This window comes from Argopecten irradians, chromosome 11 (genome assembly GCF_041381155.1).
Source record: "Argopecten irradians isolate NY chromosome 11, Ai_NY, whole genome shotgun sequence".
In the NCBI taxonomy this organism is placed as follows: Eukaryota; Metazoa; Mollusca; class Bivalvia; order Pectinida; family Pectinidae; genus Argopecten; species Argopecten irradians.
In genome coordinates, this window is record NC_091144.1 from 7,502,834 (window position 1) to 7,518,243 (window position 15,410).

Below are 15,410 nucleotides of genomic sequence, written 5' to 3' on the forward strand. Positions count from 1 at the left end.
GTTGATGACTGATTTTACTGGGTTTTCAGTGATTGATGACTGATTTTACTGGGTTTTTCAGTGGTTGATGACTGATTTTATTGGGTTTTTCAGTGATTGATGACTGATTTTACTGGGTTTTTCAGTGGTTGATGACTGATTTTATTGGGTTTTCAGTAGTTGATGACTGATTTTACTGGGTTTTTCAGTGGTTGATCGTATACTACAAAAATTACCACTACTGTTGGATAACAAGCAGATAAAGGTGGAGCGTTTCGTCCCAGAGAGGAGTAGTACAGGAGCAGCGTCTGTGGAAGAAACAAGACCTTCGTGTACCATTGAGGTCCGGGGCATCAACAGTGAGACCAGTGTGGACACACTAGAGAACTACTTTGGGAACAAAAAGGCTGCAGGAAAAACCGTAGAGGTCGTCAGGGTGGATGATTCTGAGAGGGACGAACAGGGAGTTGTCTACATTACATATGAAACTAAAGAAGGTAATTATGATATCTACATAATATGACAATGGCTCCTATCTTTTTTGAGATTCCTGAATTTAGCTGGCATTTGAATGTGAGTGATGAGAATAATAGAATCTTCCAACCCGTCTTGAGTGAGATAGGAGAATCTCAAACCAAGGGGTAAGATTCTTTAGTTGTCAAACACAAGATTTTGCAGAGAGTTTGACAGTTTAAGAATCTTATTCCAAGGATTGAGATCTCTTTTCATTCATACCTACACGTGTAATACTGGCTGGTCTAGGGCAATACACTCATGTCGCCTGAGGCTGTATTGCATGGCTACCCATGCAATAAAGCCTCGTGACGTCTTGGCGTCAACATAATCTCTATTTCCTCGGTAAAATCTTAATAATTTTTTCACATGGTTTTACTATAAAAGATGCAAGCAACAGCATTTGTGTTGAAAATATCACGTAATTTTCCATGTATGGAAAATTGACTTTCAGTCATGAATTTCTTCGAACTATTTTAAAATGGCGGGATATTGTAGTTGCAAAATTGCAATAAAACGTCAAGGTATGAAAGAAAAATACTCTTTCATAAGTAGATATGAAGGATAGGGATATTCTTCCCTCTGGATCACAAAATATTGCAAAACCAACATTTTGTGACCCTCGGTTAGAATATCCCTATCCTTCATATCCACATATGAAAGAGTCTTATTGTCTCACCCCAAAGAAGATGAATGCTTCTTTTCTCTTACCCTATGTGAGCATGTGCAAAGATGTTGTATAGCTTGTCTTTATACTCTAGGGTTTGATAAGAAAATCTCACACTGGTACAATTGCAGATATCCCTGTGCACAGTAAGAGAAAGGGATTTCCATAACAGATAAAATCTTACACGAGGGTTTCGTAGCCATCCATGTCCACCTGATAGACACAGGATTATTTTTCTCCTGTATTTGATGGGATTTTATTAGCTCACCTAGCCCGAAGGGCCGGTGAGCTTATGTCATGGCGCGGTGTCCGTCGTCCGTCCGTCCGTCGTCCATCCGTCCGTCGTCCGTCTGTCCGTCAACATTTCCTTTAAATCGCTACTAGTCATAGAGTTCTGCATGGATTGTAACCAAATTTGGCCACAAGCATCCTTGGGGGAGGGGGAACAGAACTTGTATAAATTTTGGCTCTGACCCCCCGGGGGCAGGAGGGGTGGGGCCCAATAGGGGAAATAGAGGTAAATCCTTTAAATCGCTACTTGTCCTAGAGATCTGCATGGAATGTAACCAAATTTGGCCACAAACATCCTTGGGGAGGGGAAACAGAACTTGTATAAATTTTGGCTCTGACCCCCTCAGGGCAGGAGGGGCAGGGCCCAATAGGGGAAATAGAGGTTAATCCTTTAAATCGCTACTAGTCGTAGAGTTCTACATGGATTGTAACCAAATTTGGCCACAAACATCCTGAGGGGAAGGTGAACAGAACTTGTATAAATTTTTGGCTCTGGCCCCCCCGGGGCTGGAGGTGTTGGGCCCAATAGGGGAAATAGAGGTAAATCGTTTAAATTGCTACTAGTCATAGAGTTCTGCATGGAATGTAACCAAATTTGGCCAGAAATATCCTTGGGAGAATAAGAACTGAGTTTGTATAAATTTTGGCACTGGTCCCGGGGCGCAGGAGGGGCGGGGCCCAATAGGGGAAATAGAGGTAAATCCTTTAAATCGCTACTAGTCCTAGAGTTCTGCATGGAATGTAACCAAATTTGGCCAGAAATATCCTTGGGAGAATAAGAACTGAGTTTGTATAAATTTTGGCACTGGTCCCGGGGCGCAGGAGGGGCGGGGCCCAATAGGGGAAATAGAGGTAAATCCTTTAAATCGCTACTTGTCCTAGAGTTCTGCATGGAATGTAACACAAATTAGCCACAAACATCCTTGGGGGAGGGGGAAACAAAACTTGTATAAATTTTGGCTCTGACCCCCCGGGGGCAGGAGGGGCGGGGCCCAATAGGGGAAATAGAGGTAAATTCTTTAAATTGCTACTAGTCACAGAGTTCTGCATGGATTGTAACCAAATTTGGCCTCAAACATCCTGGGGGGAAGGTGAACAGAACTTGTATAAATTTTGGCTCTGGCTTTCCCGGGGCTGGAGGGGTTAGGCCCAATAGGGGAAATAGAGGTAAATCCTTTAAATCGCTACTAGTCATAGAGTTCTGCATGGAATGTAACCAAATTTGGCCAGAAATATCCTTGGGAGAATAAGAACTGAGTTTGTATAAATTTTGGCACTGGTCCCGGGGGGCAGGAGGGGCGGGGCCCAATAGGGGAAATAGAGGTAAATCCTTTAAATCGCTACTTGTCCTAGAGTTCTGCATGGAATGTAACACAAATTAGCCACAAACATCCTTGGGGGAGAGGGAAACAAAACTTGTATAAATTTTGGCTCTGATCCCCCCGGGGGCAGGAGGGGCGGGGCCCAATAGGGGAAATAGAGGTAAATTCTTTAAATCGCTACTAGTCATAGAGTTCTGCATGGATTGTAACCAAATTTGGCCTCAAACATCCTGGGGGAAGGTGAACAGAACTTGTATAAATTTTGGCTCTGGCCCTCCCGGGGCTGGAGGGGTTAGGCCCAATAGGGGAAATAGAGGTAAATCCTTTAAATCGCTACTAGTCATAGAGTTCTGCATGGAATGTAACTAAATTTGGCCAGAAATATCCTTGGGAGAATAAGAACTGAGTTTGTATAAATTTTGGCACTGGTCCCGGGGGGCAGGAGGGGCGGGCCCAATAGGGGAAATAGAGGTAAATCCTTTAAATCGCTACTTGTCCTAGAGTTCTGCATGGAATGTAACACAAATTAGCCACAAACATCCTTGGGGGAGAGGGAAACAAAACTTGTATAAATTTTGGCTCTGACCCCCCGGGGGCAGGAGGGGCGGGGCCCAATAGGGGAAATAGAGGTAAATTCTTTAAATCGCTACTAGTCCTAGAGTTCTGCATGGATTGTAACCAAAATTAGCCACAAACATCCTTGGGGGAAGGGGAACAGAACTTGTATAAATTTTGGCTCTGATCCCCCAGGGGCAGGAGGGGCGGGGCCCAATAGGGGATATAGAGGTAAATCCTTTAAATCGCTAATAGTCATAGAGTTCTGAATGGAATGTAACCAAATTTGGCCACAAACATCCTTGGGGCAAGGGGAATGGAACTTGTATAAATTTTGGCTTTGGTCTCCCGGGGGCAGTAGGGGCAGGGCCCAATAGGGGAAATAGAGGTAAATCCTTTAAATCGCTACTAGTCATAGAGTTCTACATGGATTGTAACCAGATTTGGCCACAAACATCCTGGGGGGAAGGTGAACAGAACTTGTATAAATTTTGGCTCTGGCCCCCTCCGGGGGCTGGAGGGGTTGGGCCCAGTAGGGGAAATAGAGGTAAATCCTTTAAATTGCTACTAGTCATAGAGTTCTGCATGGATGTAACCAAATTTGGCCAGAAATATCCTTGGGAGAATAAGAACTGAGTTTCTATAAATTTTGGCACTGGTCCCGGGGGGCAGGAGGGGCGGGGCCCAATAGGGGAAATAGAGGTAAATCCTATAAATCACTACTTGTCCTAGAGTTCTGCATGGAATGTAACCAAATTTGGCCACAAACATCCTTGGGGGAAGGGGAACAGAACTTGTATAAATTTTGGCTCTGATCCCCCGGGGGCAGGAGGGGCGGGGCCCAATAGGGGAAATAAAGGTAAATCCTTTAAATGGCTTCTAGTCATAGAGTTCTGCATGGAATGTAACCACTTAATTTGGCCACAAACATCCTTGGTGGAAGAGAAACAGAACTTGTATAAATTTTGACTCTGACCCCCCGGGGGCAGGAGGGGCGGGGCCCAATAGGGGAAATAGAGGTAAATCCTTTAAATCACTACTAGTCATAGAGTTCTGCACGTATTGTAACCAAATTTGGCCACAAACACCCTAGGTGGAAAGGGAACAGAACTTGTATAAATGTTTGCTCTGACACACTGGGGGCTGAGGAAAGGTGGGGCCCAATAGAGGAAATAGAGGTAAATACTTAAATCGCTACTAGTCATAGAGTTCTGCATGGAATGTAACCAAATTTGGCCACAAACATCCTTGGGGGAAGGGGAACAGAACTTGTAAAAATTTTGGCTCTGGAACCCTCCGGGGGCAGGACGGGTGGGGCCCAATAGGGGAAATAGAGGTAAATCCTATAAATCACTTCTTGTCCTAGAGTTTTGCTTGGATTGTGACCAAATTTGGCCATAACATCCTTGGGGGAAGGAGAACAGAACTTTGGCTCTGACCCCCTGGGGGCAGGAGGGATGGGGCCCAATAGGGGATTTAGAGGTTAATATTAAAATTCCTTCAGAAAAGAAACAATGAACCTGTATTCAGAACATTACTTGGCATTACAAACCAGGTGAGCGATATAGGCCCTCTGGGCCTCTAGTTTTTTGTTTGTTTGCATTTTCAAAGTGGTAATCTTTGAATCTTTTTGTCACTAGAAACTCTGCACTACAATTTATTAGCACTAATTTTATTTTCTGTATTGTTACATTATTTTTAAGCCACAGTGATTGTACATCCATCATTGCAGTAATGTATAGAAGATTGCTTTTGTGCCAAAAGTAGATTGACAGTATGTTGAACCATAAACTGTGGTATCTATCAATCTTTTTATATCAGTTTTCACTTTGTTAGTCTAGTATTAATCTGTTACCGGCTTATCACCTCCATGACTATCCCTATCACTAGGTCTGTCTTTACCGGCAAAAGTCGGTGTGCGGTGAGAAGCATCTGTATGAAAATGCATGTACAGTAATATTGTAGTGATATTTAAAGTTGATTGCACTGGATTTAACTATAATCTTGTTTTCAATACTTGTTACACCCTTTAAAAAGTTCCAAACAAAAACATGGTTTCATGATGAACCTGCTAGATATTAATAAAAGAGGTCACTAAATGTTTTTGTAGTGATGAACGCTGTGTTATCCAGAAGACATAAACTAGATGGGGCTACCTTGGAGGTCGCTGAGTACATCCCACCACCGCCACCAAAACCTCGCCCAATGTATGCTGATAAAGTTCTCATCAAAGGAAAGAGTCCTAATACAACAAAAGATGGACTAGAAAATTTCTTAGAAGCTAAGACTGGAATTACACCAAAACATGTTTTACATGGTGAAGAGGAAGATGTTGTTCTTGTGACATTTGAGGAACCACCAGGTTTGTATTTTAAATTAAATAAATACTGGGTATTTAATTAACTGTGTGAATTGAGACTGTAATGTGACTGGCATTTTAATTACATGTACAGAATAACTTGTCTAAACTGGATGTTAAAGGGACCAGTTTATTTGTTCACTTAATACAGGTGTCCAGTTTATAGAGGATAGAACCTTTTAACAGATAGCTGCAATGACAGAGCTACATGTATGAGTAACAGATGACAGATGACAGAGTTACATGACATTGTATAAATGACAGACAACAGATGACAGCGCTACATGTATGAATGATGGATAACACTTGACAGAGTTACATGTATGAATGACGGACAACAGATGACAGAGCTACATGTATGAATGACGGACGACAGATGACAGAGCTACATGTATGAATGACGGACAACAGATGGCAGAGCTACATGTATAAATGACAGACAACAGATGACAGAGCTGCATGTATGAATGACGGACAACAGATGACAGAGTTACTTGTATGAATGACGGACAACAGATGACAGAGCTACATGTATGTATGACAGACAATAGATGACAGAGTTACATGTATGAATGACGGACAACAGATGACAGAGTTACATGTATGAATGACAGACAACAGATGACAGAGCTACATGTATGTATGACAGACAATAGATGACAGAGTTACATGTATGAATGACGGACAACAGATGACAGAGCTACATGACATTGTATAAATGATGGACAACAGATGACAGAGCTACATGTATGAATGACAAGACAACAGATGACAGAGCTACATGTATGAATGACGGACAACAGATGACAGAGCTACATGTATGAATGACGGACAACAGATGACATAGCTACATGACATTGTATAAATGATGGACAACAGATGACAGAGCTACATGTATGTATGACAGACAATAGATGACAGAGCTACATGACATTGTATAAATGACAGACAACAGATGACAGAGCTACATGTATGAATGACAGACAACAGATGACAGAGCTACATGACATTGTATAAATGACAGACAACAGATGACAGAGCTACATGTATGAATGACAAGACAACAGATGACAGAGCTACATGTATGAATGACAAGACAACAGATGACAGAGCTACATGTATGAATGACGGACAACAGATGACAGAGTTACTTGTATGAATGACAGACAACAGATGACAGAGCTACATGTATGTATGACAGACAATAGATGACAGAGCTACATGTATGAATGACGGACAACAGATGACAGAGCTACATGACATTGTATAAATGACAGACAACAGATGACAGAGCTACATGTATGAATGACAAGACAACAGATGACAGAGCTACATGTATGAATGACGGACAACAGATGACAGAGCTACATGTATGAATGACGGACAACAGATGACAGAGCTACAGGTATGAATGATGGACAACAGATGACAGAGCTACATGTATGAATGACGGACAACAAATAACAGCTACATGTATAAATGACAGACAACAGATGACAGAGCTGCATGTATGAATGACGGAAAACAGATGACAGAGCTACATGTATGAATGACGGACAACAGATGACATAGCTACATGTTTGAATGACAAGACAACAGATGACAGAGCTACATGTATGAATGACAGATGACAGAGTTACGTGTATGAATGATTGACAACAGATCACATAGTTACATGTATGAATGACGGACAACAGATGACAACTTCACGTATGAATGACAGACAACAGATGCCATAGCTACATGACATTTTATTAATGACAGACAACAGATGACAGAGCTACATATATGAATGACGGACAACAGATATCAGAGCTACATGTATGAATGACAGACGACAGATGACAGAGCTACATGTATGAATGACAGACAACAGATGACAGCTTCATGTATGAATGACAGACAACAGATGTCATAGCTACATGAAATTGTATAAATGACAGACGGCAGATGACAGAGCAACATGTATGAATGATATACAACAGATGACAGAGCTTCATAACATTGTATAAATGACGGACAACAGATGACATAGCTACATGTATGAATGACAGACAATAGATGACATAGCTACATGTATGAATGAAGGACAACAGATGACATAGCTACATGTATGAATGACAAGACAACAGATGACAGAGCTACATGTATGAATGACAGACAACAGATGACATAGCTACATGTATGAATGGCAGACAACAGATGACAGAGCTGCATGTATGATTGATTGAAAAACAGATGACAGAGCTACATGTATGAATGATGGACAACAGATGACAGAGCTACATGTATGAATGACGGACAACAGATGACAGAGCTACATGTAAAAATGACAGATGACAGAGCTACATGTATTAATGATGGACAACAGATGACAGAGCTACATGTATGAATGACGGACAACAAATGCCATAGCTACATGTATGAAAGACAAGACAACAGATGACAGAGCTACATGTATGAATGACAGATAACAGAGTTACGTGTATGAATGATGGACAACAGATGACAACTTCATGTATGAATGACAGACAACAGATGTCATAGCTACATGACATTTTATTAATGACAGACAACAGATGACAGATTTAGCTACCTGTATGAATGACAGACAACAGATGACATAGCTACATGTATGAATGACAGACAACAGATGACAGAGCTACATGTATGAATGATTGAAAAACAGATGTCAGAGCTACATGTATGAATGACAGAAGACAGATGACAGAGCTACATGTATGAATGACAGACAACAGATGACAGCTTCATGTATGAATGACAGACAACAGATGTCATAGCTACATGAATTTGTATAAATGACAGATGGCAGATGACAGAACTACATGTATGAATGACATACGACAGATGACAGAGCTACATGTATGAATGATAGACAATAGATGACAGAGCTACATGTGTGTATGACAGACAACAGATGACAGAGCTACATGTATGAATGACAAGACAACAGATGACAGAGCTACATGTATGAATGACAGACAACAGATGACAGAGCTACATGTATGAATGACGGACAACAGATGACAGAGCTACATGTATGAATGACAGACAACAGATGACAGAGCTACATGTATGAATGACGGACGGACAACAGATGACAACTTCATGTATGAATGACAGACAAATGATGTCATAGCTACATGACATTTTTATTAATGACAGACAACAGATGACAGAGCTTCATGTATGAATGACGGACAACAGATGACAGAGCTACATGTATGAATGACAAGACAACAAATGACAGAGCTACATGTATGAATGATGGACAACAGATGACAGAGCTACAGGTATGAATGATGGACAACAGATGACATAGCTACATGACATTTTATTAATGACAGACAACATATGACAGAGCTTCATGTATGAATGACGGACAACAGATGACAGAGCTACATGTATGAATGACGGACAACAGATGACAGAGCTACATGTATGAATGACGGACAACAGATGACAGAGCTACAGGTATGAATGACAGACGACAGATGACAGAGCTACATGTATGAATGACAGACAACAGATGACAGCTTTATGTATGAATGACAGACAACAGATGTCATAGCTACATGAAATTATATAAATGACGGACAACAGATGACAGAGCTACATGTATGAATGATGGACAACAGATGACAGAGCTACATGTATGAATGACAGACAACAGATGACAGCTTCTTATATGAATTACAGGCAATAGATGACAGAGCGACATGTATGAATGACGGACAACAGATGACAGAGCTACATGTATGAATGATGGACAACAGATAACAGCTACATGTATGAATAACAGATAACAGGTGACATAGCTACATGTAAGAATGACAGACAATAGATGACAGAGCTACATGTATGAATGACGGACAACAGATGACAGAGCTACATGTATGAATGACGGACAACATATGACAGAGTAACATGTATGAATGATTGACATTAGATGACATAGTTACATGTATGAATGACGGACAACATATGACAGCTTCATGTGTGAATGACGGACAACAGATGACAGAGCTACATGACATTGTATAAATGACGGACAACAGATGACAGAGCTACATGTATGAATGATGGATAACACATGACAGAGTTACATGTATGAATGACGGACAACAGATGACAGAGCTACATGTATGAATGACAGACGACAGATGACAGAGCTACATGTATGAATGACGGACAACAGATGGCAGAGCTACATGTATAAATGACAGACAACAGATGACAGAGCTGCATGTATGAATGACGGACAACAGATGACAGAGTTACATGTATGAATGACGGACAACAGATGACAGAGCTACATGTATGAATGACAGACAACAGATGACAGAGCTACATGTATGAATGACGGACAACAGATGACAGAGCTACATGACATTGTATAAATGATGGACAACAGATGACAGAGCTACATGACATTGTATAAATGACAGACAACAGATGACAGAGCTACATGTATGAATGACAGACAACAGATGACAGAGCTACATGTATGAATGATTGAAAAAAAGATGACAGAGCTACATGTATGAATGATGGACAACAGATGACAGAGCTACATGTATGAATGACAGACAACAGATGTCAGAGCTACATGTATGAATGACAGACAACAGATGACAGAGCTACATGTATGAATGACGGACAACAGATGACAGAGCTACATGTATGAATGACAGACAACAGATGACAGAGCTACATGTATGAATGACAGACAACAGATGACAGAGCTACATGTATGAATGACAGACAACAGATGACAGAGCTACATGTATGAATGATGGACAACAGATGACAGAGCTACATGTATGAATGACGGACAACAGATGTCAGAGCTACATGTATGAATGACAGAAGACAGATGACAGAGCTACATGTATGAATGACGGACAACAGATGACAGAGCTACATGTATGAATGACGGACAACAGATGACATAGCTACATGTATGAATGACAAGACAACAGATGACAGAGCTACATTTATGAATGACAGATGACAGAGTTACGTGTATGAATGACGGACAACAGATGACAACTTCATGTATGAATGACAGACAACAGATGCCATAGCTACATGACATTTTATTAGTGAAAGACAACAGATGACAGAGCTACATGTATAAATGACGCACAACAAATGACAGAGCTACATGTATGAATGACGGACAACAGATATCAGAGCTACATGTATGAATGACAGACGACAGATGACAGAGCTACATGTATGAATGACAGACAACAGATGACAGAGCTACATGTATGAATGACGGACAACAGATGACATAGCTTCATGTATGAATGACAGACAACAGATGACAGAGCTACATGTATGAATGATGGACAACAGATGACAGAGCTACATGACATTGTATAAATGACAGACAACAGATGACAGAGCTACATGTATGAATGATGGATAACAGATGACAGAGCTACATGACATTGTATAAATGACAGACAACAGATGACAGAGCTACATGTATGAATGACAGACAACAGATGACAGAGCTACATGTATGAATGATTGAAAAACAGATGACAGAGCTACATGTATGAATGATGGACAACAGATGACAGAGCTACATGTATGAATGACAGACAACAGATGTCAGAGCTACATGTATGAATGACAGACAACAGATGACAGAGCTACATGTATGAATGACGGACAACAGATGACAGAGCTACATGTATGAATGACAGACAACAGATGACAGAGCTACATGTATGAATGACAGACAACAGATGACAGAGCTACATGTATGAATGACAGACAACAGATGACAGAGCTACATGTATGAATGACGGACAACAGATGACAGAGCTACATGTATGAATGACAGACAACAGATGACAGAGCTACATGTATGAATGATTGAAAAACAGATGACAGAGCTACATGTATGAATGATGGACAACAGATGACAGAGCTACATGTATGAATGACAGACAACAGATGACAGAGCTACATGTATGAATGACAGACAACAGATGACAGAGCTACATGTATGAATGACAGACAACAGATGACAGAGCTACATGTATGAATGACAGACAACAGATGACAGAGCTACATGTATGAATGACGGACAACAGATGACAGAGCTTCATGTATGAATGACAGACAACAGATGACAGAGCTACATGTATGAATGACAGACAACAGATGACAGAGCTACATGTATGAATGACAGAAGACAGATGACAGAGCTACATGTATGAATGACGGACAATAGATGACAGAGCTTCATGTATGAATGACAGACAACAGATGACAGAGCTACATGTATGAATGACGGACAACAGATATCAGAGCTACATGTATGAATGACAGACAACAGATGACAGAGCTACATGTATGAATGATGGACAACAGATGACAGAGCTACATGTATGAATGACGGACAACAGATGTCAGAGCTACATGTATGAATGACAGAAGACAGATGACAGAGCTACATGTATGAATGACGGACAACAGATGACAGAGCTACATGTATGAATGACAGACAACAGATGACATAGCTACATGTATGAATGACAAGACAACAGATGACAGAGCTACATGTATGAATGATGGACAACAGATGACAGAGCTACATGTATGAATGACGGACAACAGATGACAGAGCTACATGTATGAATGACAAGACAACAGATGACAGAGCTACATGTATGAATGACGGACAACAGATGACAGAGCTACATGTATGAATGATTGACATTAGATGACATAGCTACATGTATGAATGACGGACAACAGATGACAGAGCTACATGTATGAATGATTGGACAACAGATGACAGAGCTACATGTATGAATGACAGACAACAGATGACAGAGCTACATGTATGAATGACGGACAACAGATGACAGAGCTACATGTATGAATGACAGACAACAGATGACAGAGCTACATGTATGAATGATTGAAAAACAAATGACAGAGCTACATGTATGAATGATGGACAACAGATGACAGAGCTACATGGATAAATGACAGATGACAGAGCTACATGTATGAATGACAGACAACAAATGCCATAGCTACATGTATGAATGACAAGACAACAGATGACAGAGCTACATGTATGAATGACAGATGACAGAGTTACGTGTATGAATGATGGACAACAGATGACAACTTCATGTATGAATGACAGACAACAGATGTCATAGCTACATGACATTTTATTAATGACAGACAACAGATGACAGATCTAGCTACCTGTATGAATGACGGACAACAGATGACATAGCTACATGTATGAATGACAAGACAACAGATGACAGAGCTACATGTATGAATGACGGACAACAGATGACATAGCTACATGTATGAATGACAGACAACAGATGACAGAGCTACATGTATGAATGATTGAAAAACAGATGACAGAGCTACATGTATGAATGATGGACAACAGATGACAGAGCTACATGTATGAATGACGGACAACAGATGTCAGAGCTACATGTATGAATGACAGAAGACAGATGACAGAGCTACATGTATGAATGACAGACAACAGATGACAGCTTCATGTATGAATGACAGACAACATATGTCATAGCTACATGAAATTGTATAAATGACAGATGGCAGATGACAGAGCTACATTTATGAATGACATACGACAGATGACAGAGCTGCATGTATAAATGACGGACAACAGATGACAGAGCTACATGTGTGTATGACGGACAACAGATGACAGAGCTACATGTATGAATGACAGACAACAGATGACAGAGCTACATATATGAATGACAGATGACAGATGACAGAGCTACATGTATTAATGACGGACATCAGATGACAGAGCTACATGTATTAATGACGGACATCAGATGACAGAGTTACGTGTATGAATGACAGACAACAGATGACATAGTTACATGTATGAATGACGGACAACAGTTGACAACTTCATGTATGAATGACAGACAAAAGATGTCATAGCTACATGACATTTTATTAATGATAGACAACAGATGACAGAGCTTCATGTATGAATGACGGACAACAGATGTCATAGCTACATGAAATTGTATAAATGACAGACGGCAGATAACAGAGCTACATGTATGAATGATGGACAACAGATGACAGAGCTACATAACATTGTATAAATGACGGACAACAGATGACATAGCTACATGTATGAATGACGGACAACATATGACATAGCTTCATGTATGAATGATAAGACAACAGATGACAGAGCTACATGTATGAATGACGGACAACAGATGACATAGCTTAATGTATGAATGACAGACAACAGATGACAGAGCTACATGTATGAATGATTGAAAAACAGATGACAGAGCTACATGTATGAATGATGGACAAGAGATGACAGAGCTACATGTATGAAATGACAAGAGATGACAGAGTTACTTGTATGAATGACAGATGACAGAGCTACATGTATGAATGACAGATGACAGAGTTACGTGTATGAATGATGGACAACAGATGACAACTTCATGTATGAATGACAGACAACAGATGTCATAGCTACATGACATTTTATTAATGACAGACAACAGATGACAGAGCTACATGTATGAATGACAGACAACAGATGACATAGCTACATGTATGAATGACAAGACAACAGATGACAGAGCTACATGTATGAATGACAGACAACAGATGACAGAGCTACATGTATGAATGATGGACAACAGATGACAACTTCATGTATGAATGACAGACAACAGATGTCATAGCTACATGAAATTGTATAAATGACAGATGGCAGATGACAGAGCTACATTTATGAATGACATATGACAGATGACAGAGCTGCATGTATAAATGACGGACAACAGATGACAGAGCTACATGTGTGTATGACGGACAACAGATTACAGAACTACATGTATAAATGACAGACAACAGATGACAGAGCTACATGTATGAATGACAAGACAACAGATGACAGAGCTACATGTATGAATGACGGACAACAGATGACAGAGCTACAGGTATGAATGACAAGACAACAGATGACAGATCTAGCTACCTGTATGAATGACGGACAACAGATGACAGAGCTACATGTATGAATGACGGACAACAGATGACAGAGCTACATGTATGAATGACGGACAATAGATGACAGAGAGCTACAGGTATGAATGACAGATGACAGAGCTACATGTATGAATGACAGACAACAGATGACAGCTTTATGTATGAATGACAGACAACAGATGTCATAGCTACATGAAATTATATAAATGACGGACAACAGATGACAGAGCTACATGTATGAATGATGGACAACAGATGACAGAGCTACATGTATGAATGACAGACAACAGATGACAGCTTCTTATATGAATGACAGACAACAGATGACAGAGCTACATGTATGAATGACGGACAACAGATGACAGAGCTACATGTATGAATGATGGACAACAGATGACACAGCTACATGTATGAATGACAGACAACAGATGACATAGCTACATGTAAGAATGACAGACAATAGATGACAGAGCTACATGTATGAATGACGGACAACAGATGACAGAGCTACATGTATGAATGACGGACAATATATGACAGTAACATGTATGAATGATTGACATTAGATGACATAGTTACATGTATGAATGACGGACAACATATGACAGCTTCATGTGTGAATGACAGGCAACAGATGTCA

General features: G+C 40.3%; 1 protein-coding gene across 4 annotated transcripts in view; it reads left to right on the top strand.

Moving 5' to 3' along the window:
• Nucleotides 1–15,410, top strand: part of LOC138334667 (protein mono-ADP-ribosyltransferase PARP14-like) — a 70,966-nt gene that overhangs the window by 15,305 nt on the left and 40,251 nt on the right. For all 4 annotated transcript variants that reach the window (XM_069283329.1, XM_069283328.1, XM_069283326.1 and 1 more), the window contains 2 exons: nucleotides 189–476; nucleotides 5,438–5,689. In XM_069283329.1, coding sequence (XP_069139430.1) covers nucleotides 189–476; nucleotides 5,438–5,689 — 540 coding nt within the window. The remainder of the gene's footprint in view (nucleotides 1–188; nucleotides 477–5,437; nucleotides 5,690–15,410) is intronic.